At 36.7% G+C, this 27,661-nt stretch overlaps 1 protein-coding gene across 2 annotated transcripts; it reads left to right on the forward strand.

The window, feature by feature from the left end:
* Positions 1-783: 783 nt before the first annotated feature.
* On the forward strand, positions 784-27,620 carry LOC127411440 (protein GOLM2-like). Of its 2 annotated transcripts, XM_051647010.1 has the most exons (10): positions 784-2,178; positions 17,591-17,645; positions 17,805-17,907; positions 18,186-18,276; positions 18,375-18,519; positions 18,637-18,720; positions 19,606-19,911; positions 22,096-22,227; positions 23,229-23,396; positions 26,287-27,620. In XM_051647010.1, the coding sequence occupies exons 1-10, from the start codon at positions 1,852-1,854 to the stop codon at positions 26,361-26,363; spliced, it is 1,488 nt and encodes a 495-aa protein (XP_051502970.1). In that variant the 5' UTR covers positions 784-1,851; the 3' UTR covers positions 26,364-27,620. The 2 variants fall into 2 exon arrangements, with proteins under 2 accessions (XP_051502970.1, XP_051502978.1); XM_051647018.1 differs by lacking the exon at positions 23,229-23,396.
* The last annotated feature ends 41 nt before the right edge of the window (positions 27,621-27,661 follow it).

Consider the following 27,661-nt stretch of genomic DNA (forward strand, 5'->3'; position numbering starts at 1 on the left):
TAAAACCATAATAGGTGCTCTAAAATACACTGCTATACATTATTATTTCTTTATTTTTGCAATTTTTCTGTTATAATAACACTGTACGTTTGAATATCTTAAATGAAAATGAACGATAGTGTCCATTTATACAGCAATGGTGCTGATTAATAACAGCAGCGCTTCTATGCGCCAGCTCGTTATCTTGTGGCAGGTGATTGAATCATTAGTGTCCCAACAATCTCACCAGTGCCCGAATTCGTGTTTACGATATACTACTGAGCTGACTGAAACACAGCATATTTATGGAGTTTACTACTATAAAATTGATGTTTTGCATCAATTTTGTGACAGGTAATTGTCAGTTTGCGGCTCTCTTATTCATTTGTATGGTATCCGCAAAGGGAGACTTACTGTCGTAACACGCTATTTGACTGTGGTACGCTCTCTCCTATGGTAAAAGCGCGGAGGTTTGATCACAACGTTTTCTTGTGTGTGTGCGTGGGTGAAATGCGGGATTTTGGATGGCTAATTCAAGGCTAGTCTGGTGGAAGTTCCAAAAGGGCTAAAATCGCTTACAACCAACACCTTAAAGTTTCCTCATAATTGAGACGTTTTGGCTCTTTAGGATCTATGTTCATTCTAGTGCCACAGACCCACCTTCTCTTATTATTTGAGCGTCCAATTAAAATCGAGCGAAAGTAACAGTTGCACGCACAGCCAATCAGAAACGTCCAATTCATTCGATTGTATTCACTGATTGGATGTCGCAGCTGTCAGTCATGTACTTCCATACACCTTACACGATGCACGACATTTTTGCTCGAATTTATCGAGACGTCTAACCTAGCAGTTAGATGTACAGTAAGATAACGGAAACAGTACGATATGCGATGCTTTTTGACTCTTTCATTTATATATACATAACATTGTATGCTGGTTTACCTCTAGCACACTGTCAGGACCGAAAAGAGCAGGAAGACTGGAGTTGAGTTATAAGCGAACTCCACAGCTAGCTTTTTTGTGTGTGTGGACAGTAAAACCTGCATGGAGTTTCATTTGAAGACGCGTTAAACGCTTATTATCCGTTTATTTATACGGTGTTGTTTCATACCAGGTGTGTATGTGGTGCATTTGCAAAATACTGTAGATCTGATTCCTTACTGACAGGCCGTGTCAGATGCGATGCTAACTGTCTGATAGCCTGTGCTCTGTTGCTAATGTGAATGGTTCTTTTTACATGCACTAATTCGTTTGGGGGTTCTTTATTAATCGTTGTGTGGTTAAAAGGGATCGGGTTCTTATTGTTTGACTGAAGCTAACACACGGCTGTTGCTTCACTTGTTCTGTTATTAGAACACGAATGCCACTTTTTGACGTGGTTATTAGCTAATATTATTAACACAGTGGATCGCTGTATTCAGAAGTCTATATACCTCACTCGAGCATGACGGCAGATCTGCAGAGTTGACCTTAACCGAATAAAAATGCATGATCTCTAGCGCTGTAGAAGCAGAAAGCTCATGACTGTGTGCTGTTAGCTCTCATCAGCTCTCAGATAGATAGGCCACGTCGCCTGTGTGTTGATGTATTTGATCTACTGACAGTGGCGTTGCGTGAATGTAAACAAATAAAAACGAAAAGTCGCCAACTGTGCGGAAGGGACACGGGTATACGTCAGAGTAGTTCTGTCATCAAGTTGAGGACATCTCATCTCTTGCTATAAGACATTTTGAATGGGAAAACATCCCGGGAACATGTGTTTCGTTTAAACATTCCAAGATATATAATTTAGTGAAGAATTGCACACGTATTGAAACGTCCAACGCTCACAAAAAGACTGATCGTAATTTGTGCTAGTTCGATTACACGATGATCGGGTTCAGCGCGAATCGACGCGGAGGTCGCCTCCCGTCTTTCATCCTGATCGCGTTATTGGTGATCATCGTCATTCTGGCGTTTAACTACTGGAGCGTGTCCACAAAGCACGGGCGGTTGCTGGACGAGCTGGCCGAAGTGCAGACGCAAGTGAAGCGCACGGACGCGGCGCGCTCCCGCCTGGAGAAGAGAAACTCCGAGCTGATGATGCAGGTGGACACGCACAGGAAACAGATCGATCAGAAGGACGGAGACTACAGCGTGCTGGAGAGCAAACTGCAGGCCAGGGATGGGATGGTGAAATCCTGCACCGACGAAAAAGTGGGTGAGAGACCATAAAGACCCAAGAACCATGGGGTGATTCTCACGAATCCTATGTATAACATGTCCTGGTCCTATGTTCTGGCCTTTATTCCAAAATCAAAATAAACAAATAAGAAATTACACTCACTGAGCACTTTAGGTACACGTGTACACCTACTTATTCATGTGATTATCTAATCAGCCAATCGTGTGGCTGCAGTGCATAAAATCATGCACATAGGGGTGAAGAGCTTCAGTTAATTTTCACATCAACCATCAGAATGGGGAAAAATTTGATCTCAGTGATTTCGACCCTGGCATGATTGTTGGTGCCAGACGGGCTGGTTTGAGTAGTTTTGTAACTGCTGATCTTCTGGGATTTTCAAACACAACAGTCTCTAGAGTTTACTCAGAATGGTGCCAAAAACAAAAAACATCCAGTGAACAGCAGTTCTGCGGACGGACACGTCTTGTTGATGAGAAAGGTCAACGAAGAATGGCCAGGCTGGTTCGAGCTGACAGAAAGGCTGTGGTAACTCAGATAACCCCTCTGTATAATCGTAGTGAGCAGAATAGCATCTCAGAATGCACAAGTCGAACCTTGAAGTGGATGGGCTACAACAGCAGAAGACCACATCTGCACTTTATTAGGACCGTAGTGTTCCTAGTAAAGTGCTCAGTGAGTGTATATTGCATATAGAAAATCATGCTTATTTTTAGAGAAAGTTATGCACATTTTACTCCCAAATTCTCATAACTGACATAACTGACTCTCATAAGAAAGAACATTTAAACACTCTCATTGAAAACAAGGGGAATAGTAAAATTCAAGTGTCCAGATGCATTGCGGTACATTAATGAGAACTGGGGGCTAAAATGTTTTTAAGTGTCCTGAAATGTCACAATGCAAAAAATTTTAATGGTCCTAATTGTAGGTTCATTTTCTTTATAAAAATTTTTATTTCACATTTTTATTTTTCATATTAATTTGGGTGTTAAATATGACCAAGACATTTCCTTCGTGAGAATCACCCCATAAGATCATCCTTTACACATGCAGCCATGTATGACTAGAACATATTATATATGAGACTATATCTAGTTGTATGCTATGAAGAAGCATAATAGACTAGAATTGCTTTTCTAGGTGACTAGCCATTGTCAGCCCTCATATCCCTCAAAATTGAACTGTTTAGACTTGGTACTCTCAAACAGATGTGTGGCGCTTGGCACTGCTGAGAGGAGTGATTTATTTGATAGGAATATAATGTAACTCCATGTGGTCCATAGTAACCACAGCAGTGCCGTACATATGAACAATGCACATCTGTCATAGTGTATTTGCTTAGCCCTGTGGTCATTGTGAGTCTTTGTTGGTATTGCTTGGTTACAGCAAACAAATGAAAGTTTGAATAGGATATGACCAAAGAACTTGCATTTAAGTGTTTTTAATCAGTTGATTGAAAACATAAAAAGTTTTTGCTTTTTACACAATAAGTGTCTGAATAATGCTCTTTTTCAAAAAAGAGCCTACTTCACAAGAACGTTTAGTATTGCATGAAGTAGCTATGTGTTTTATTTAACAGGGGCTGTGAGAGCCCCCCAATGCTACCTCCTGTCTCAGAGCCTTCCCACCCTGGCATCTCCCACTCTTCCAAAGCTGAGCCCTACATAACTGGGCACGGCTTTTTGGAGACTGTCATTACTAGGGCTGAAAACAATTGCCATTTCTTATTAGGGATGTCCCGATACCATTACTCGTATCGGGTCCGATACCGCGCTCATGTACTTGTACTCGTCAAAATGCTCCGATACCAAAACCGATACCATCTGATGTATGAATGTCATTATGTAAACATTCAGCGTACATATTCAAATCACGTTGTGTCATAGTGAGATTATCAAACAGCAAAAGCTGCGATTTAATGTGGTAAATATATAGTTTGTATGCCCAGTGCTTTAAATGTGAGTGCTTGTGAATGTGTGGAGCCGGTGTTGTGTTGACATAAAGACACAAATTGCTCATACCTTTTAGAGCTCGGTGGCTCATACATGAAAAACACCATCATGAGCATCACGCCCTCTGTTTGTAGCAGATGACAGCAGGCAGAGCGCTAATTCAATTTTTAGCAAGAGTCATATACAGACGACGTGTTTATTTTATTAAATAGCAGCATTTCGCGGTTTAATGATCACTTTGAGTCACGCAGTGACTGGCTTTTCTGGAATGGCAAGCTGCCATTGTCATAACATCAGAGCTTGGTTAAAACAACACCAAAACACTTATAAATAAAAGCTCAATTTAAAAGCAAAAAGTACTACAGAAATTGATCACTACTGAATAGTTATGCAATATTCACTGTAATACGGCTACTACTAATAATAAGAATAAATCAGAAGTAACTGTATTATATTCAAGCAATACCTTACATCTGTGCTGTTATGCAGCACTTTCTTTGACAAAAATAAAGTGCTGTATAACAGTGCTGCTGTGAGGTTCTGTATAAAAGCACTTAATTTGATAAAAACAATACAATATCATATTGAAAATGAATTTTCACTTGATAAAAGTTTTAACGAATGTATTTATTTAAACACCATTTTGATGAAAAAATTGAAATAAAATATTTATATGGAGTTCAGAAAAAAATAAAACAAAAAAACAGGTATCGGACTCGGTATCAGCGAGTACCAAAAAAAAAGTATCTGTACTCGTTCGCAAAAAAATGATATCGGGACATCCCTATTTCTTAATGATTCTTTTATTGATCATTTTGGGGCATAATATGTATTATGAAAATAATTACAATTGAGACACATTGCCTAGGCTTTGTCTACCCTTGAACGGGAATATGCAAGCATTGGTATTCCATGTGCATTTGAACGGATTGATGTTGTGCTGCAGCAAATGTTTGGTCATATTGCTGACACATGCTCCAATACAAATTATTACCTTTTCACATTTATTACATATAGCAATGTACTGTCTTTTTTCAACTCTTGTAATATATAGTTAGACTTACCACAGCCACACTTGCAAGGAAGAACAAATGGGTGTAACATTAACATTGACTGTTCTGATTTTCATAGACACTGAAGGTCCACTAAAGCTCTACCATTTTAAAGATCTAAATCTGCTGATAATTCTGTCATTACAATTATATGAGGGTGTAAAAAAATGTCACTGTTAAATGCTAGTCTAACCAATTTTCAGAACCACTAATTGAACTGTGAGAGTCTGAGTTTACTGGGTTTCAATGTTGCAACAAATGTGGAATCTGGACTTGCAGTGCTAGATATTACAATTGAATAGGTTGCCTGTCCTGTCACTGAAGTTTCTTCAAGGGATGTTACTAGCAACACTATTGTGATACCAGTGCTTATTTTCATAGATGGCCGCTTAAAGCAGAAACAATGTTTTAGTGACCGTGTGTCTCGGAGGGTTTGCACTCATTGCTAATTTTAAATTGTTTCATACATGTAAGGCATAACCTTTCTCTAATTTATGTGGAAAGTTAACTTTTGACAGAAAACTGAAAAGCACCATATAAAAATGACCATATACTACGAAATACATCACTTCTGTATTCAGAAAGGGATTTTCTTGATAAAGTTGTTCCTAAAAATGTGTGTAATTTTAAAGTTACAAAGAATGTCAAAATGATACAGGAAAAATGAATTTTAATTAATTTAAGTGGTTAACGGGTAGTTACATTAACATATACGGTAAAAAATTAGAATATATTAAGCAAGACAATGCATGTAATTTTACAGTAATTGTAATTGTAGTTTTTTTTAGATGTAGAAAGTACGATTTTACCGCATAATTCACGGTGAAAATTAATATTATATTTAACATGAGAATACATGTTAGGGTTGGGAGAAAAATACATTATCGGATGCATCGCCATTCTTTCTCCAACCATTCTGAATCGATTCTGAGTTCAGTTTAAACCGTGGCAGCATGGTGGCACTTTTGTACGTGCCAGAGTCAGAGTGAGATGCTAGAAACAAATGGTCAGAGTAGGGCTGGGCGATAAATATCGAGATTGTTTTATCACAATAAATATCTCTTCTTGTGCTCTCTATTTCTTTAGCTGTTGCTCATAGCCGGTCTCTTGCTTGTCGGAACAGTGCACATACGAGATGCTTGATTGATTTCTTAAGCAGCAAACCACTATTTGTGTCACTTTACTATCACCTGTGGTGGGGAAAGGAGAAGCTGACATCTGCACTCTCACAGAAGCAGATAACTCGTAGCTATCCTGGACCAGCAACTGATAGTTATAGGCCAGAGATCGATTAATTCTAAATTAATAATGTCTTACTATTTAATACTGTGTATGTATTGATAAAAAAAACAAAAACAATTTGAGGACAATGTGAATCGTTTTGTAATCGAATCATTACCCTTTGAATCCTAATCGAATCATGAGGCCAGTGAAGATTCACACCTGGACTTTTTACGATAAACTATTGTTAAAAAAGCAATAATCGGGCATTCCTAAAAGTCCCTGCGTGACTCATCACATTTCATTATGTTTTATGGGAATAGTTATGTTTCTTATTTTTAATATCAGTTGTCATAATACCATGTACACCGGGGTGTTCTGTGTTATATTTTATGTAGTTTAGTTCATGTTTATTGCATTATTGTAATGTCACAGGTGTTTTGTTTTTGCATCTATATCTACATTTGTATTAACTACAGTATTGCTCCTGGGCCAATCTTGATGAACTTTAAGTCATCACGTGCCCTTTTGTAGATACTACAGTGATAAACAATACATTTTAATGTGAAAGCAGACTTTTGTAGTCCCAGAAGGTTAGTATATCACATTTATATCATTTAATAATATAAACGGTAGTGAACCGTAAAATATACAGGCATCGGAATTCCATCCCGTAAAGCCATAAACATGGTCAAGTATTTTTTTACTGTAAATTTCTGGCAACTACAGCTGCCGATTTTTACTGTAAATTTAACTTTTTGGTAGCTCTTGACTACACTCTCGCAAAGTCAAAGACGTCTCCATACATCAGCAAATCTGTGACTACATTTACATTGTGATATATTCCACCAAATCATGGCCACACAAATGCCTGCATGCAAAAGCCAATGCAATTTAATACATTTCCTCAGACTTGTCCATGTGTCATGGGTTTAAGAATAGAATCTGTTTCCTTCTTGGAATGCCACTGTGGCAATCCTGTTTCCTGTACCGTATATCAAAGGTGGAGCACCTGTGTGTCAACAAGCACCCATAAAGACACACTCACTCAATTTTACTTTCCTGTTCATGATAATCTGGGTCTTTGGCTTTTCAGGTTGTATATGGTAGAACAATTATTAGCCATATTATTTTTTGTTAAATTATTAATCATTATAGCAGATGTTTATGCTATCTATTCATATTTATTCAAAGTGGTTGCAACCCAAGATGATTTGAGCACTTTCAGATGTAATGCAATCTGTTGGAAAATTGGATAGCAAAGATGATATTTAGATGTGGCAGGATCTTGAATTTATCTTGTTAATCTAGTTACATTTAAGTTATCTAGTTATTTCTGATATTGGTAACTGACAAATGGACATGAACAAACTTTTTTTTTTTTCAACATCGAGATTGTAGGTTAAAGTTTGTATAAGGGAAAGTGCATTTTTAGATGCTGCAACTGCCCACCATTTTTTCTGATTAAGTTTTTAACCACTTTTAATCAACTCTTTACCTTCACTAGTTCATTTCAATGGTCCTGCCATGTTAAAACATGTTACAAACAAAAGTACAATTATTCCATGTAGTCTTTCAGTTAATTTAAGGCCATAAATAATGCATACACAATAATTATAAAGCATTTAGAAAAATGCTATTTAAAACCATTTTATATGGACTTTAACATGTTACACTGCAGGACACAAGGAATTAAGCTATTTTGACTTGTTTCCAAGAGTTAATGTCCAGTATGCTAGCATTCGCACAAACAAGTTAAGCTTTAACCAATTTTATGCTTAGTAATGCTGACAATCTCTTGTTATTATGTGGAGGTATCACACTGCAGGACTGAAAAATTGAACATGCAGGTTCAACATAAATGTAGTTAATATTTTGAGGTAAAACTCTCCCTCGTACTAAAACCTTGAAAAATATCTTGTTTACTTGCTGTAGGGGTCATAATTACTAACATTTTCAAGGATCCCCAAGAGATTGCACAGTTATGGATTTTGGGAGTCACTCCTTACAATAAAAATAGAATAGACGTAGTTGGTAAAGACTTTTACTTTTTTTCAATGCATGGCCAGCCATTTCTGAAACTAGACACCCAATTTCATAATGACAATAGTATATCTATCCACATTGTGATTTTGATATGTGTTTTGATTGACGATTTAATGAATTCCTGATGGATACAAGTCCTGCCGTGCTTTTCTTCTGTGTTAGAAAGTACCATAGGTGCTTAAGACGGCTTTAGGACTCTGAGGGGTGTCAGTCAGAAAGATTAAAAATCTTTACTGAACATTTTTTATTTAAATAGCACAGACACACATCAGACCTCAAATAGTCTTTAGCACACTACAGTCACATGTGTATTAAGGGAATACAAGGAGGTTTCTCTGTGTGTGGCTGCAATAATAATGAAAAGAGCAATAATACTGAAGTTACATGCACTATAGATCAAAATATGAATAACAGAGAACATTGTGTATGACTTGTTGCAAGAGCATGCATGCAATCTTGATATGCCTATGCAACACATTAAGTGTTGTAGTATAATCAATTATTAAATTCTGTTATTATTGCAATGAAAGTGCATTGTCAATTTTCTTTTTTTTTTTTTTTAACAACCCTAAACATAAACTTGGCTATTACACTTGACTTCACATCACATTGCTAAACTGAGCTGAAACTATAATATAAATAATTGGGTTGTACTACGGTACGTTTTTTAGTACTGTGGTACCTTTTTATTTCCACGCAACCCAACTCAGAAATACATCAGATTATTTCATGTTGACTTTAGTTGTACGTGACGAATGAAGATCAATTGTCCTCCAGCTGCATGCCTTAATGTTCAAAGCTGAGGTGTTTATCTGGATCTACGATTGTGGCTTTGAGCCAGATATTGAAATAGAGCCAAGAAGAAGCACTTTAAGTGGTTTGAAGTGATACTGTGAGCCACTCCGTCTCTCTCACCTGCTTAACAGGAGGGGTGCTGAGCTCTTCTTTTATCTCCTCTACATGGTCACATTGATGCTTTAATTACTGACCCTTCCTCCATGTGTGATCCCTCATTAATTCCTACCATCATTCTGGGAAGTGACTCTGTGTACTTTGTATTGAAAGTCCTTAATTGTATGTCCCCTTTCATTAAGGAGCTTCTGATGATCAGTGTCAAATACTAAGAGTTTACAATAGCTATTTTGTTCACATATATGTCAGGCATACGTCTTTCGCTGCTGCGTTGCGTCTCGTTGTTACAGGGTCTCTGTTGAAAGGAAGAAATCGTCTGGTTTGTGTTTGCACTTCTCCAGCCTTGTGTGTGCGTGTGCAGTGTTGAGCACTGCCCCGGACAGAAAGTCACGCTGTTGGAGTTTGTTGCTGTGATCATTGTTATGCTGCTTTCCATTCAGCTTGGATTTGTGGAAAAGTGCAATGGAATGCTACTTGATGTTGGATACCCAACTTGGAAACTCATGCCGAAACCTACAACTCTGATTTCATCCAGTTGCAGGTGTGTGACGTCACACAAACATTTCGGTACCCAGGGAGATTTATAGAGTCAATGATAAACATTCACTTATTAAATAATATACATTGAGCCAATGTTTCTACATTACATGATAATGAAAAACACTGCAAGTTATACTCTCTTGATTATCGTACACCTGTAGAACTATTAAACTGTAAACGCTTGCATTGCAGAATCGTTTATCAGGTTGGTTGCTATGTTACATCTCTGTTGACTATCAAGTTACTGCTGAAAATGACAACATAATCTCAAGATTAAAAATAATACCTAGGGCTGTCACGATTATGAAATTTGGCTGATGATTAATTGTCAAACAAATAATTGTGATTATGACGATGAATTGTCTCGTTTAGGGTTTTCATGATTAATTGTCTCATAAATTGAGATTTTTTTTTTTTTTTTTTCTGCATGTGTTCTTCATACACCATAAGAAGTAATTTTTACATATTTAACTTCAAATATTTAAATCAAACAATAAAATAGGAATAATCTATGATTTCCTTTTAAGGCTTTAAAAACTTATGAATGACATGAAAAATGTTTTAAATATCAGAATATTCCTAAATACTTAAAATATGTCTCTCTTTTTGGCCTCCTTAATTTTTGCTCAATTTTACATTTACACTTGTGTTTTCGAACTCGTGCATTTTTATATTTTTTTTTAATAAAAATAAAATAATTAATTATTGTGTATAGTTTATTTTTTATTATATTATGCAATAGTAAAAAATTTCTTTCCTAATTTCTTCACTTTCACACGTTATTTTTCCCACGAGCCCTTATTTGTCATGAAGCATAACCTTTGAGATATCGTTTCATCACAGAAATAAAATATGTGTCTCCTCCTTGTCACTGTGTGTCATTAACACAGCGTGTATGAACCAGGAACATTTGCCATTAACACGATCATTTAAAGTGAATCCGGAGCGCTTTGCGTTCACTATCAAAATTTATACTTGTTTGTTTATATTTTTGCAGGCGTTTGGTGCGAACCTCTGTTGACAGCGTGCGCATGAGAGCGCTTCACACGCGCTCTTCAGGACATGAGCTGATTGACATCCGCGGTGCGGCTCAGTGACACTCGGACTCGGAGCTGACACTTTGAATGATACACAAATACGCCGTTCATGGCCTTAATACAGGATATTTGCTTAAAATTCACTTATTTGGGCATTAAAATGTAATTTGGAATTTGAATGCCCAATAATTGCGGTTGTCTCAAAAAAACGCAGCTAGATCAAATAACTGTGATCAGACGGTTATTTAATAATCACAACATGCCCAATAAGACCCCTCTTTAACATGTTTGTGTATAGGTGTCACTGAATTATTAATTGAGTGAAAAGTCACGTCATGCATTTTCATTATTGATCATCGTTTTCGTGATCAATCGCTGCTGTCACTTCGAGTACTCGAGTACTCATGGCCATCCCTGGCCAGTATCATATATATATATATATATATATATATAATAATATTAGCTTTTTTTTAATTGCATTTATACATACAGAGAGACAAACAAGAAATTTGCTACAGTGAAGAAAATTACAAACGTATTGAGGGAAAAGAAAAAAAAAAGAGAATACATAAGTAAATAAGAGAGAACAAAAAGAAAAGTAAACACAAGAGATTGATAAGTACAAATAAAGAACAGCAATATATGTGCAGCAAATAAATAGATATAGTTTCCAAAGGTAAGGGGGAAAAGGTAAGAGTAACAGTGAATAAAGATATATATATATACATATATACATACAGTATATATATATATATATATATATATATACTGTATGTATGTATATATATATATATATATATATATATATATATACTGTATGTATATATTTCTTTAAGAAACCTGTTGAACAGATAAAAGGTGGGTATATGGTACAATTTTAGCAAATTAAGTTTTGTATATATATTTTGATATATGTATACTAACATTTATATATGTAGAGATAAGGAGAAAAAAACTGTATATATTGGCTTTGCAGTAGACAAGGGGTGTGTATGTATATTTATGTGATGTGGAATATGAAGGAAATTTTGGACAATTCTGTATTTACTATTAGCTCCAGGCCGTGCATGGCGGTGATCCATGGCACACGCTCCCCCCGCCGTGGCTACCCAAGCGAGGTTCCACAAACCTGTCCCTAGCTGCAATACCAGGACCCCCCACTCCACACACTGTGTCCCCGCAGCAACCCACTCCCAGATCAAAAGCCATAAGTCCTGCCTTGCAAGAATAAGTTCTGCCTCTCAGGTCCCTTTGGTTGGTGTGTTTATCACCATTGCTACCTGGGTGAAATATACTATGAGAGCACAACTCATTTCCAGGGTCACTGCAACCAGTGTGGTCAACACCATCGCCACCTGGTGGAGAGTTCCATTTATATGGCACAGGTGTTGCAAGGCTTGTGTTCACAGGATGGGAACATAATAGGGCAGATCTACTGTTCTATAATATATATATATATATATATATATATATTAGTGTGGAGGCCATTTACTTCTGGCAGATTTAGGTCATTAATTGAAAATAGATAAGAGATTTAAAGCAGGGTTCCACCACCCCGACCGCTCGGGAGTTATTCGCCGCAAAGGCCCACCACGTAGAGCGAGGGGCACAACATCCCAACCAGAGACAAGCCATAGCCCACCGCTCATGCGACCACAGCTGGAACACACCTGCCCCATACCAACACCACGCACAGCAGTCCGAGGTCATGAATAAAGAATACCGTCCAATAATTATGAGGATATAATTGGGTGGGTCAGGGGGTAGAAGTGAACTTGAAATGTCTATATCTACAGTATATCTGTGGGTCATTGATAATTCCGCTATAATTCTTGGCGGTTAGAAGTAATGGTGAATTGTAAGTTTCATAGTTTCTGTAAGTTGGAATTATATTCTTGATTAACATTTAGAGAGAAGGTCCAACCACAGTGATGCTTTGAGTTGTATTTTTGTCTTCCAATTAATAAGGATTATTTATTTTTTTTTTTTCATTTTTTATTTATTTATTTTTTTTTGTGATGACCAAGGCTATCAGTAAAGCAGAGGTAGATTCAGCAGGTAATTTTAGCTCGGAATGATCACCGATGACACAAATTCTTGGGCATAGTGGTATATTCATTTTAAATATTTGTGAAATTTTTGTGATGGTCCTTTTCCAAAAGAGATATATGGGGGGACAGAACCACAATGCATGGATGTAAGTATCTGTTACCTGGAGTGAGCACTGTGTACATTTGTCTGATGTGTTAAAACCCATTATGCGCAATTTGTGTTCTGTTATATGTATTCTGTGAATAATCTTTTATTGAATTGATTGTAAATTTGTGTTTTTTGTGATTTCGAAGATGGAATTGCAAATTTTTGACCAAAACTGTGGATTAGTTGTGATATTAAGATCTTTTTCCCATTTATCAATAGGGAGTGATATAGATGAATCATGCCAGAGTTTTATATAATTTTGAAAAGAGTTTGGGTGCATTTGCTAACTTGTTTAAAGTTTCTAAAAGTGGAGTGGAGAGGATTATATGTTATATTGATTTTTGCTTTTATTGCACTTTTTAAGTGGCTGTATTGTAAATACTGCTCTTTTCCTATATCAAACTTTTGGCAGAGATCTGGGAGGCTGAGATGTGTTATTTTCAAAGAGGTGGTGCAAATGAGTGATGCCTTTTTTTTTTCTTTTTTTTTTAAATTATTATTATTATTTCCTATTATTGGTAATTTGTTGATTAGGAAATCAGGGTTGTTACAGATTGATGTGTTTGCACAGGGTGTAAGGTTGAAACCTGTAATTTTATTAGCATTCCACCATGCTGTCAGAGTTGTGGCTATTTTATTATTCCTAAAACTGCTATGCTTTCTAATTGATTTGCCTAAAAATGGTAAGTCTTGAAGTGAAATATTTTTACATTTCACTATTTTTTTATTTGAAGCCATTGAGTGTGTGGGGTGAATCCATTTTGTGACAAAATATAGCTGACTGGCTAAGTAACAATAATAGAAATTAGGGGCTTCTAATCCTTGAGTTTTAGGTTTTTGTAAAGTTGCCAATTTTATTTTGGGTTTTTTATCTTTCCAATAAAATGTACTAATTAATCTGTCTAGTTTGTTAAACCAGCTGCTTGGTGGTTGTGTAGGTATCATTTTGAACAGAGTTAATTTTTGGTATATTATCATTTTTATTGCTGCGATGCGGCCAATAATTGATAATGGTAGAGCTGACCAGCGTGATAATTTGTCTTCTATTAATTTTAAAAGTGGTGTAAAGTTGAGGTTAAATATTTCTGATTGCTTGGGGGAAATGTTTAAGCCAAGGTAAGTGATATTGCCTATATTGACAGGAAATTTCAGGTTATGTTTGCAGACGTTGCCGTGTACAGGTAAAATGTTAGATTTTTTTTTTTTTTTTTTCTGTTTATTGAGTAATCTGAAATTTTAGAGAATGTGTTGGTAAGTTTAAAAACTTCATTGATTGAATCTGTCGGATTTTGTAAGAACAGTATTATATCATCTGCATACAGACTAATCTTATGAATTGTTGTGTTTACTGTAATACCTGTTATGCTTTCATTTGGCGTATTGCAGATGCTAGTGGTTCTATAAATAGGGCAAACAGTAATGGAGATAAGGGGCAGCCTTGTCTTGTTCCTCGATGTAGTGTGAAGTGTCCTGATATAATTCCATTTGTAATAACTGCTGCTCTAGGTGAATGATAGAAGGCTTTGATCCTCTGAATAAATGTTTCCCCAAAACCAAATTTTTTTAAGTAGTGTAAAAAGAAAAGTCCAATTCACACGATCAAATGCCTTTTCTGCATCTAATATTTATTTTTAAAAAAAATTGCTATATGCATTAAATTAAAAGGGTTAGGGTTAGTTGAAGAGTTTCTATTTTTAATAAATCTGGTTTTATCTAAATGGACAAGATCTGAGGTGACTGATTCAAGTCTTGCTGTTAGTACTTTTCTGATAATTTTGAAGTCTAAATTGATTAGTGATATAGGGCGATAACTTGCACATGATGTTGGGTCTTTGTTTTGGTTTTAGGAGTACAGAGATTAGGGCGGTGTTCATATGTGGTGGCACTGAACTGTTTAAGATTTCATTGGCCATTCTTAGAAAAAGTGGTGATTATTATGTCCCAAAAGTGTTTGTGGAACTCTGCAGGGTATCTGTCCATGCCTGGTGCTTTGTTATTTGAGAGTTGTTTCATCGCTTGTTGAAATTCATTGACTGTTAATGGGGCATCTAGTGTTTCTACGTGTTTATTGTTTAGTGTTGGAAGTAGAATTGTATCTAGAAACCTATTGCTATCTGTTAAATTGGGATTGTGGTCAGGGGTATAAAGTTTATTGTAGTATGCGCTGAATATATTGTTTATAGTCAGTGGATCATGATTTATATTCCCCTTTAAGTCTTTAATGGTTGTTAAGTTTAATTTCTCTTTTTGTTTTTTTGTTTTTTAACTGGCTTGATCAATATTTTCCTGATTTATCCTTGTTAGAAGTTGTTGAAACGTAACCGTTGCAGTTGAAACTGATTTTTTTTTTTTTTTTTGGTGTATGTTGTCTAATTGGAGTTTAGTTTCACTATTTTCATGTAGTATTTTGTCTGTTGGAGCTGTTGCATAGCAGTCATGCAAATGTTTTAGTGTTTTTTCCAATTTGTTCTCCAATTCCTGTTCTTTTTTATTTCTTTTTCTTTTTTTGTAAGTGGAATATGATATGATTTGAGCTGTTTCCCATAATAATGTTGGCGAAATAGCTGGAGAGTCACTGGTTTCCATAAAGAATGCCAACTCTTTTTTTAAAGAATTGATTAAAGTCATTATCTGCAAGGAGTGAGGTGTTCAAACACCACCTAAAGCTTTTCTTCACTTTAAATTTGTTATTGAGAGTGAGACTAATAGGGGAGTGGTCAGATATAGTGATGGTGTGTATTGTATTGTTTATTATGTCTGCAATGATGGAATTACTTAAGAAAAAATCAATTCTGGAATATGATGTGTACCAGAGAAAAAAAAGGTGTATTCCTTTGTTGATGGATTTGTAAGTATCCAGACATCTAGACCAAATTCTTGCATGTATTGTTGAATTACTTAAGATGAATGCCATTTTTTTTATTTAGGTTGGTCCATCTGTCTAAGGCTGGACTTAAGACTGTATTAAAATCACCACCTATAATTAATGTTGAAGGACCGTGTCATCTGTGTTCGGACCGTAAATGCAAGCGATTGTTATGTTATGGTTGTTAATGCTGCCATTAATAATGATGTATCTGCCTTCAGAATCACAGTATCATCTAAATAAGATTTCATGATGATTAAGTTTGTAATACTTGTCAATAGCTCACTCCTGACAACCATTTTATAATTTTGTTCTCTGTTTTTTTTATAAATTGATATTGATTAGATGTATTACCACTGGGGAACCCACGTGCTATCAATACATACTAGGTATTCAGCTGACCATACAACAGTATTATTAAGCACTGCATACATGCAGTGTACAGTAGAATGGTGTTTTGCTGTTTCTCTCTGCTGTTATGCTGGTAGCAGTTGTTCAAGGATATTGGTCCTTTGTTATGGCTCGTTTATTAACTCACTATGCCAACTATCATCTTCTGATCAGCAGCTGGGAGCAGAGCCCTGACTATTTTACTTCAACTCCAACCATTCAATGTCTACGTACCCCTAAATACATTTGCAATCTCGATCTCGGCTCCCTCCGAGCTGTCCCCCGCAGTAAAGCACTAGAGATTGAATTCTCTTACTGTGTCTTAGTAACAGGGAATCGTACAACAATAAGGTTTGTGTAATGAGAGAGTCAGTGCTGAAGAATGTATGTGGTAGGCAGCTGCGCACAGTGCCTCGTGGTTCCACAAGAGTTTTGTCTGTTTCGGAGGATGGTTCAGAAATAAATATAATTATAGAGAGGTAAAACAGTTTGAATTTAGAGATTAATCACCCACAGCTACACACGGGGTTGAGTGGTTGACATTTTAATCATGGAAATGTAGGAAGTATAAGAGCAAGAGAAATTATAAAACAACTTTTTTTTTTCTTTTTTTTTACTAACAATAATTGCATTGTTTTAATATTGTATTTCTTTGTATATATTTTAGCAGTATTTTTTTTATATATATATATTAAAGGTGATCTCAGCAAATTTTTGTTCATGTCGTCTTAGACATACACTGACACCTTGTGGCCTGGATGCAGCATCATTCAAACGCAATAGTTTTCAGTTACAGATGCCAATATAAAAATTCACGATTCATTGTCAGCCATTATAAATTTAGTCCATGAATGAAAGTGTCCAATAACAGGGCGGTTACTGAGATTAAGCAATTAGTATTCGGCTGGTCATGTGATCCTAACATGGCAGCCCCCATGAGGGGACCCTCTCGATGCAGAATAAAACAGCTTTTTATTAGGTTACTGATGTGACTGAAGTGCACCTTCAAAAAGGATTAAAAACCAGTTACTTGAGGCTACTCAAAGTATATTATTTAGCTTGTGTTTTAACCTAATTTCTGTCACGTTTCTCTTTAAAGTGTCGTCATGACTCATCATATATTCTAAATATGTAGTAATTTAAATATTTTAAAGTTTTGTATGTTCTGACATGCCTTTTATTCACTCATTTTTTTGTGTGTTTTTCAGAATAAGCTGCAAAATGATGTCAGCGCCCAGATGTCTGAGATTCACAGGTTGAAGGGTGAGTGCACACTAGAGGCTGCTGTTTTCCAATATCACCACATATCATGCTGTCCTCTAATTAGAAGATGTGTCACAGATCAGATCATGGTGTGTTTGACTTGTGCTCTAATGGAACATTTTAGGTATTGATTCTAAAGTTGTGTGTATACACTTACAGAGCAGGTGAAGGAGTTACGACAGGAGTTCATCCGACAGGAAGACCAGCTGAGGGAGGTGCGGAGGAACGGCACTAACCTGGAGAAGAAACTTGAGTATGAGAGGTGAATATGTTCTCTTTCTCTCTCTCTCACACACACACACACACGCACACACACAGATGGACTTAGAAAAGGGTGTCTTGTTTCGTACGAACTTGTAAAGATACAGTAATACTGCGTCTAAGCAGTTTCCTAAATCTAATACATACACAGATACTCACGGCAAACTTTTGTCTGTTCTGATCAATAAAGCACTATCGTTTGAGATGAAGGCAGTGTTCTCTGCTCTATGACCATTTAGAAAGATGATGATGTTACTGTTGTTTTCTTTTGTTTTGCAGTTTGCAGTGTGGTCGACAGATAGCCGAGCTGAAGGCAGAGTATGAAGAGAGCAAGAAGAGAGTTGAGGAGGAGGCATCAATACTCAGACAGGTACAGCTACCACTAGAATACAGTCAGTGAAAACTCTTTTGCTTGACCTTCACTCATACACTTTATTCTTTTCTCCCAAATGATCTTTCTGTGTGCAGAGTTTATCAGAGAAACGTATTGTAGGTGCAGGGGGTCAACAGGTGGAGGTGGATCTTGAGAAATCAAACAAAAGAAAAGAAAGGGAGGACACTGCAGTGCGCCAGATAGTGGCTACGCAACAACATGACAGCCAAGGTCTTAAAGGTAGCAGATAAAAACACAGTGAACAAATGCATTAATGTTTAGGTTGACACAAATTATCTGTTGATTGCCATGTGTCATTCTTTCACTTTTTTTTATTTTTTTTATCAAAACCTCAAGATGAGATGGGTAAACCTGGGAGTGATGCTGGGATGCCTGCCATTGAGGATAGTGAAGTAGGCAAGATTGAAGATGCACAGTTTGGTAAATATCACAAACTATATCTCAAGTAGAATAAATTATCTGGGCAATAGTCATCTTTAAAAAATAGACTCTGGAGCATACTTCAAGTTTCCCACAGTCATGGAAAACCTGGAAATATCAGGGAATTTTAAAATTATGATTTCCAGACCTGGAAAAGACATGGAATTTAGTAAAATATTACAAAAATTGGAGACATCATGGACATTTCTATAGTGAATATTTTTTATTAGGGCTGTCGATTTAACATGTTAATTCAGTGCAATTAATTAAGTAAAAAAAAAACAACAACAACACAATAATCATGTCCAAGGATGGTAATAAGGAAGATTCATACTATCGGAGTAAATTTAAGCTCAAAGTACCACCTGTATTCTCCAGGTGCCAGTAAGCGAAACTTCAGCTGGATAGGCACACACTTACTGACAGCAGACAGCACAAGATTAGGATGGATGCGTTCTCGCGTTCAAAACAGTTTAATGCAAATACGAAGGCAGGGATCTGGAGACGTGTTTTTTTTTTTTCTAAGTTTCAAACTAAGTTTAACTTGACACAGTGACCTAAAAACGGTATGTTTATTTAACTAAAGTTTCTCTGCTCTAAAATTTTTCATCGGCTAGATAAGTTCGCTTGTGAATCAGTTTGTCCACTGAGACATTTGTACACTAATTAATATAATCATTTAAATCTGTACATTTGAATGTAAAAGATTGGTACCTGACATACCTGTACAAAGGGAAATCTGCCTCAACTTTATAAAATGATTTATTGAATTCTAAAAAAAAAAATCCTTATCCAGTTATCATGAATATCTGGAAATTCATGGAAATCATTGTTAAAAAAAAGTCCGTATATGAATTCACTCAAATTATTTCAATGTTTCTCCAGCGCTAAAGAAGCCAGCTATCACGCAGAAACACATGGAGCCTGCAGAGGCTGCTGCATTACTAAAGGAGGAGAGGGCAGGGCTCGGAGCAGGTGCTGGTGCTAGACCAGGGGATGATTTGGCCCGTGGGCAACCGCTAGAGAGGCCAGACATGCCCCACGATGACAGCCTGCATGTGGGGAACCACGAGGTACCTGTTCAGCAGCAGGTTCCAAAGCCAGTGGCTGAGAAACCCATGCTGTTTGATGAGGACAATAAGGTGGCCATAAATGCAGATGAGTTTGGGGAGCAGCGCAGACAGCTGGAAGGTGAGAGTTCATGTTTTTGCTATCATCTGTGCTTAATTAATACTGTCACTTTACAACTAAGTTGTTTTCTTGGTTATTGCTGGCCTGTTGGAAATAAGATGCACTGCAATACACAAACATGCACTCATACACATAATGTTGCAGCAATTAACTATATAGTTGAAATTACATTATTACAGTGCTTTCAAGGCAACACTGTATTAAAATGCCTCATTTGCCTGCACGGCAACAAACAGGGTAGGGGAAGAGAGGGCTGAGTTTGGGGCAGAGCAGCTAGACATGCACCTGTATTAACCACCAACACGAAAATTGGTTTGGATTTGAAGGATATTGGTTTTATTGATGTGTGTGTAGTATAGCACAGATTGAAAACATAGAAGAAAAGGAACTAAACAAAAGATAAACAGCTCTGTATAAATTCCAAGAATGCTGAGACTAATAAGAGCCAGCGAAACGCACACAAAAACTTACTGAGTGCACTTTTAAGTTTTAAAGTTACGTACACTGTTACAGTGTTCAGAATTCAAATTCTAATAATCAAACTATATTTTTCTACATTTTTAATTTGTGTGCGTGTTTTCATGTAGAGATGCACCGATGTATCAGCTGCCAGTATTTATCAGTCACTTTTTGACCAAATTAATACCATCGGCATATCGGTTATTAGCATGAAAAACCGATGGTTTATTTATAATTAATTAGTAATACACTGTAAAAACTCTGTCAATTCAAACGCACAGTCCAGAAATTATAAAAGCCAAAATATGTAGAAGGGTTAGCACTCCTAAAAAAATGTCATATAAATATTTTTATTTTTGCTCATCACGTTAATACGGAAAAATCGCTATAAACGAACGTGACAGTCATGAAATTTGCACTTACCTATAGGCTTGATGAGTAAAACAATGAACCAGCAAACTTTGACTTCTGAGACATCTGTATGATATCCATTAATGCTGCATGATTGAATTAATATTGAAATCGCAATATGGCCTTGCACGGTTACTAAACCTTAAAAGGCTGCGTTTTAAAATAAAGTTTGCATTCAGCGCTTCAGTCAGCGCTGTGTGAGCAAGCTGCGCCCTCTAGTGGTCTGGACGGCATTATCCATGATACAGAATTTAAAAGGGGGTTATGTTCCTTTTTGGTTAAAATTTTAATTTTTCCATGATGTGGTTGACATTTCCGTGAAATTCCCCAACATATGCATGGTATGAATATTTAATGTTCTATTATATACAGTACATACATGTTAAATCTGAGTTGTAGTGTTTTGAACTGCAAAAACAGAAGTGCAAAAATGTTTTGGAAGTACAAATAATAATAAAAATCATATCAATCATCATGTTATCATATTAAGTTATTTTTGTATCTATTTTTGTAAAGTTGTTTAAATCACGTAAAAATGATTTAAACAACTTTACGGCTCAAAAAATACACGTTATAAAAAAAGAAGTAATGTGAGTGCTTTTATAAAATTCTAAGCTTCAATTGAGCTTAACTTGTATTAAACCCGGAATATTCCTTTAAACGTGAGCCTACTGGCTTTCTTATTTTTTTCCTATGTCACAAATTTTCTAAGATTGAAGAATATAGTCACTTAGCACTTTTACTGTTTTTCACATGGGAGTAATGTCAATTAGAGGCAGATAGTAATGATAAAATAATACCACCTGTCATGGGATTGTATCTTTTTAATGTCCATATTCAGTTGTGCTCAAAAGTTTGCATACCCTGGCAGAAATTGTGAAATTTTGGCATTGATTTTGTAAATATGACTGATCATGCAAAACAAAACAGTCTTTTATTTAAGGATAGTGATCATATGAAGCCATTTATTATCACATAGTTGTTTGGCTCCTTTTTAAATTATAATGATAACAGAAATCACCCAAATGGCCCTGATCAAAAGTTTACATACCCTTGAATGTTTAGCCTTGTTACAGCCACACAAGGTGACACACACAGGTTTAAATGGCAATTAAAGGTTAATTTCCTACACCTGTGGCTTTTTAAATTGCAAATAGTGTCGGTGTATAAATAGTCAATGAGTTTGTTAGCTCTCACATTAATGCACTGAGCAGGCATATCAATGCCAAAATTTCACAATTTTACAAACTTTTGAGCACAACTGTATGTATATATATATATATTTATTTTTTATTTTCTTTCCTTCTTCATTAGCTCCTGAGGGTTTAAAGGCAGAGGGAGTTGGGCTTCCTGCTCCTCCTAACCCTGCTCAGGTTCTGCCCAAACCCATTGATCCTCACAATGGCAGAGATCCTGTGCTCGCTGAACCCCTGCGCCACCGTCAGAGTGAGTATTAAACAGTCAAAACAGTCATATGTTTTTGTCATTGGGTGGTCTCTGTAATGTGCCGGTAGCTAACCTTCATCAGCTATATTCTGCAATCTTTAAGGAATAGTTATTTTCTTTGTGGAACACAAAAGGAGATATTAAGCATAATGTCCAAGCTGCTCTTTTCCATACAATGAATGTGGACAGTGATTTACATTGTCAAGCTTTTGTGTTACATGGAATAATAAAATAAGAAAAATCAAACAAGTTTGGAACAACATGAGGGTGTGTAAATTACACTATTCTTTTAGAACCGTGGCTTGATGCAGCATTAGCTGGCACCTTTTAAACCATTTTAAAATTTTTAGGCAATTCCTTTTTAGCAGCATGCATGTGTGGATTAGAAGCACAAGCAGAGTGGAACTGTGTGTGTGATATAGAGATTGTAAACTTAAACACACCACTGTATTTTGGTGTCTTTCAGTATCTTGGGTTAAATTCAAGCAGTGGTGTGTGGAAGGGTGCATAAACAGAGAGATAGCAGGATGAAGTGCAAAACTCAGAGGATGCTCTGCAGATAACTGTGCTGCTTGACTTTGCTCTCTCTGACTCCTCCACACAACCATCCTTACTTCTGTGTGAAGTCCTCTATCACCAACTCAATTCCTCATTTGTCCACTGGGATTTTATTTGCCTTGGGTCCAAGTTATGGCATTTGCTTTTTTTTTTTTTTTTTTTTTTTTATCATTTTTAAACTCATTACCTTCCATTTAGTCATATCTACAGGCAGTTGTCATTCCTCTGCTCTTTATTCACATCATGAATATTTCAGATCTGTTTGCCTATCCTTACTTTCTATGACTGTAACCTCTCTGTTCTTCTGTCCTATCTCATTTTTATCAATTTTTTGCTTGTGCTTTGTCTTTTTCCCCTATGTTTCTTTACTATCTATCTGTTTTCTTTCTCTCTCCTCGTCCTTTCCTTTCCTCCCTAAATGGGGACCTTCTCTGCCTCTGCAGGCCGTTTCTTTGATGAAAATGAGTCCCCTGTAGATCCGCAACATGGCAATAAGCTGGCGGACTACAATGGGGACGATGGCAACGTGGGTGAGTATGAGGCAGACAAGCAGGCCGAGCTGGCCTACAATGAGGAAGAGGATGGTGATGGTGGGGAGGAAGACGCCCAAGGTGAGCCAGGGGGATTGCGATTGCTTTGCTATTCCGACTCCTCTCCCCCTCCCTTGTCCTGTTGCTCTGCTGCTGTATTAAGCTGCTGGTTCAGTCATCATGGGCTCACAGCATACTGAATTACTCTCAGTTCTTGTCCTGATGCTTATAAGGCTAATGGAAGGAACACATTTTGGAACCTTTTGTGATTACGTTTCAAACTCACTGTGCTGAGAGCATGTGTGTATGTGAAAGGGCCTGTGTGTGTATGTGTGAGATCCTTAACTCTTCTGGGCCATGTGGTTATGAGACTGAACCTTCCCCCAGCATGCGTCTTTCAGCTCTTTTGTTTATGCACTTTATTCTCCAAACTCCAGCCCTTGTCTTCACTAATCAGTGTACTTGTGTGTAGAGCTGTTGTGTTTTTGGTGCATGTAAAAGCCATAATGCTGTTCTCAATGCTATCTTTTTCACTAGGTTTTTTGATGTTAATACTTTAGATGTTTTGAAATCATTGCTGTGTAGATTTGTCCAGTGGACCCATACATAATTCATAAAACCATTGTGTGGCCATCTTCTTTAATATTGCCATTTTCATCAGCTCCCTCTGTCACTTAACACTTATGGCAATTGTAAACCCCATTTCTCTTAGGCCAAGTCCACACTGCAAAGTTTTGGAAGTGACAACTGTGTTTAAATGCAGTAGTGAATACCCTTGTAACTAGTTGTGTATATATGGAGTCACTACTGTAACTGTGATGTTTTACATGGTATGTTTACATGCACTTTTAAAAGTTTGATTTCTGTCAGACTTAATAATTTGTCTTTTTAAAATGTCATGTAAACGCTTCAGTCTGATTTTTGCAAAGTTGAACTAACAGACCTAGATAACGCGATTTTTAGCTTGGCCTCGTCCAGCATGTATAAACATTAATCAGACCACAGTTGGCCTCTGCATACTGCACATTCAGCTGAGGTCCTTCAAATATTCGATAACACATTTTCATGTATAATTGAATAGACATGGAGACTGTAGACCCGCTGTAGCTCGATTATAACTGCGCAAGTCTTAACTGTTCTGGCATCTCTTTGAGCTATCAGTGTCCAAAAGAGAGTTCATTCACTCAGTTGGGTTCTGATTAAGGTTCCAGTTTTCACTACCTGAATTTTTCAGGTTTGAATTAGTTTGTCACTCCCGTAAATAACTAAACTCTATACAGAAAAGTATAAACCACTCAAAGAGGAGTGACAACTATTAGCTGCAGTGTGTATGTGGCCTTAGTAGCTCTCACTCTTTCGAGTTTGAATTAAAGAAATAAGGCATATTAGGTTAACCCTAACCCACATTTCCTTTACACATTACACACGTATTTTAAGTTACAGTTGAAGTCAGAAGTTAACTTGCACTTAGGTTGAAGTCATTAAAACTCATTTTTAACCACTCCATAGATTTAATTTTAGCAAATTATAGTTTTGGACATCTACTTTGTGCATGACACAAGTAATTTTTCCGACAAGATTGTTTCACTTTTAATTGATTATATCACAATTCCAGTGGGTCAGAAGTTTACATACACTAAGTTAACTGTGCTTTTAAGCAGCTTGGAAAATTCCAGAAAATGATGTCAAGCCTATAGACAATTAGCTTTTGATAGGAGGTGTACCTGTGGATGTATTTTAAGGCCTTCCTTCAAACTCAGTGCCTCTTTGCTTGACATCATAGGAAAATAAAAAAAGAAATCAGAAATTGTGGACCTCCACAAGTCTGGTTCATCCTTGGGAGCAATTTCCAAACGCCTGAAGGTACCACGTTTATCTGTACAAACAATAGTATGCAAGTATAAACACCATGGGACCACGCAGCCATCATACCGCACAGGAAGGAGACGCATTCTGTCTCCTAGAGATTAATGTAGTTTGGTGCAAAATGTGAAAATCAATCCCAGAACAACCGCAAAGGACCTTGTGAAGATACTGGAGGAAACTGGTAGACAGGTATCTATATCCACAGTAAAATGAGTCCTATATCGACATAGACTGCTCAGCAAGGAAGAATCCACTGCTCCAAAACTGCCATAAAAAAGCCAGACTACAGTTTGCAAGTGCACATGGGGACAAAGATCTTACTTTTTGGAGAAATGTCCTCTGGTCAGATGAAACAAAAATTGAACTGTTTGGCCATAATGACCATCACTATGTTTGGAGGAAAAAGGGTGAGGCTTGCAAGTCGAAGAACACCATCCCAACAGGGACGCATGGGAGTGGCAGCATCACGTTGTGGGGGTGCTTTGCTGCATGAGGGACTGGTGCACTTCACAAAATAGATGGCATCATGAGGAAGGAAAATTATGTGGATATATTGAAGCAACATCTCAAGACATCATCCAGGAAGTTAAAGCTCATCGCAAATGGGTCTTCAAAATGGACAAGGACCCCAAGCATACCTCCAAATTTGTGGCAAAATGGCTTAAGGACAACAAAGTTCTACACCAGTTCTGTCTGGAGGAATGGGCCAAAATTCCAGCAACTTATTGTGAGAAGCTTGTGGAAGGCTACCCAAAATGTTTGACCCAAGTTAAACAATTTAAAGGCAATGCTACCAGACACTAAGAAAGTGTATGTAAACTTCTGACCCACTGGGAATGTGATGAAAGAAATAAAAGCTAAAATAAATCATTCTCTCTACTATTATTCTGACATTTCACATTCTTAAAATAAAGTAGCGATCCCAACTGACCTAGACAGGGAATATTTTCTACGATTAAATGTCAGGAATTGTGAAAAACTGAGTTTAAATGTATTTGGCTAAGGTGTATGTAAACTTCTGACTTCAACTGTAGTTAGTCAGGCATTGTTGTGAAACTCATTGTTCCCTAAATTTTAATTATCCCTTCTTTTTTTTATCATTCAGATGATGAAGACCGGGAGGCTCCAGGTGAAAGGGCAGTGGATTATGGAAAACGACATCAAGCCATTGACATTCTGTAATCCCATCTCTCAAAATCCCTTAAATAGAATTTTGGATGTTCTTGAAAATGAAGTAACCAAGCAAGAAAAAGAACTTAATTTCTTGCCCTTGGATTTCAGCTGTGATTTTGGTGTAATGTACGATTGGAGACATTCAGACGATTCAAACTATTTCAGAGTCTTCGGAGGGGAATGAGTTTCATTGAGCAGTTATGGCTGTGAAATCAGTGACTGCTGATGAGAACTGCAAAAAGGGATCTTCGTGATCGATAAACATTTGCTTGCACATGTCCTGATTTGAGAGAATTGTTTTCATTACTTTTTTTGATCTGTAGCAAATGTCTAACAGAATTGGCTTTTAGAAATGAGAAAAATATTATAATGTACAAATGTGTTGGGTTTGGGGATAGACAGACAATATCTGTTTAATTCACAAAGTGGAACATATTGATATTATTGGCGAAAAGGACCTCTACAGTACCAGTTGTTTTTTCCCCCTCAGAGAACTGCTGAAAAGCATAATGTCCCTATATCTTTTGGACAGTTGTTGCTGAATCAAAGTGTAGACTATGGGAAGATGCAATTGAGCTGCTGTTTACCTTTTATTTTCTAACCACCCTCTGGTGCAAAACTGCAGCGGTTGTCCAGAGATTAGTCAAGACTTCTCATGGTTGCGTGAAACATTTTTTACTGCCCACTGTTTCTGAAAGAGCACTCAGTAGTGCACACTGAGTCTTTTAAAGACATTGTTGCATGCAAAAGGAAGCCTTTGTAAATCAGCCTGTAGATCATCAAGAAAACAAAAAAAGCAATACTTGGTGCCACAGACTAAACTCATCATGGCTGTCGACCTGCATCCTTTCTTACAGTTAGATGTAGATGTACAGTAAATAACCGAAGAGTCTGAGTGACATGGGATGCTGTAGAATTCCTAAACACTCAAATGGAAATAATGATCATCGACTTAACTGTTTGTGTTTTCTTCATAATACTGAATGTACTCTTACAGTTTGTAATTGTTTTGAGATCTGTCACATGGGTGTTTGGGTTCTCCAACTTTTACAGAGCTGTGCAGTGAAATCCAAGGATAACGTTTAACAAAATGCTCTATATTTCCAATAAACTGGTCCTGTTTTGGAAAGTACAATTCCTATCACTGTGATTGAACTATAGAAAGTAGCATTAAGAAGAGCACACAATTTTCCCAGACTGCTTTAAAAACATAACTGATTACATGAAGCTAACAATAAATAAATAAAGACTTTTTTTTTTCCTGTATACAGTCATTGTCTGTTTGCATTCAGTGTTCCATTTAAATT

This window comes from Myxocyprinus asiaticus, chromosome 2 (assembly GCF_019703515.2).
Source record: "Myxocyprinus asiaticus isolate MX2 ecotype Aquarium Trade chromosome 2, UBuf_Myxa_2, whole genome shotgun sequence".
Classification (NCBI taxonomy): Eukaryota; Metazoa; Chordata; class Actinopteri; order Cypriniformes; family Catostomidae; genus Myxocyprinus; species Myxocyprinus asiaticus.

What these genes read in the sequence shown, in the direction of transcription:
- LOC127411440 (XM_051647010.1), top strand. Translation starts at nt 1,852, where the DNA reads ATGATCGGGTTCAGCGCGAATCGACGCGGAGGTCGCCTCCCGTCTTTC. An exon ending in AAGAAACTTGAGTATGAGAG is followed by an intron (nt 17,908 to 18,185) that starts GTGAATATGTTC and finishes TTTGTTTTGCAG; the next exon opens with TTTGCAGTGTGGTCGACAGA. An exon ending in AGGCATCAATACTCAGACAG is followed by an intron (nt 18,277 to 18,374) that starts GTACAGCTACCA and finishes TTCTGTGTGCAG; the next exon opens with AGTTTATCAGAGAAACGTAT.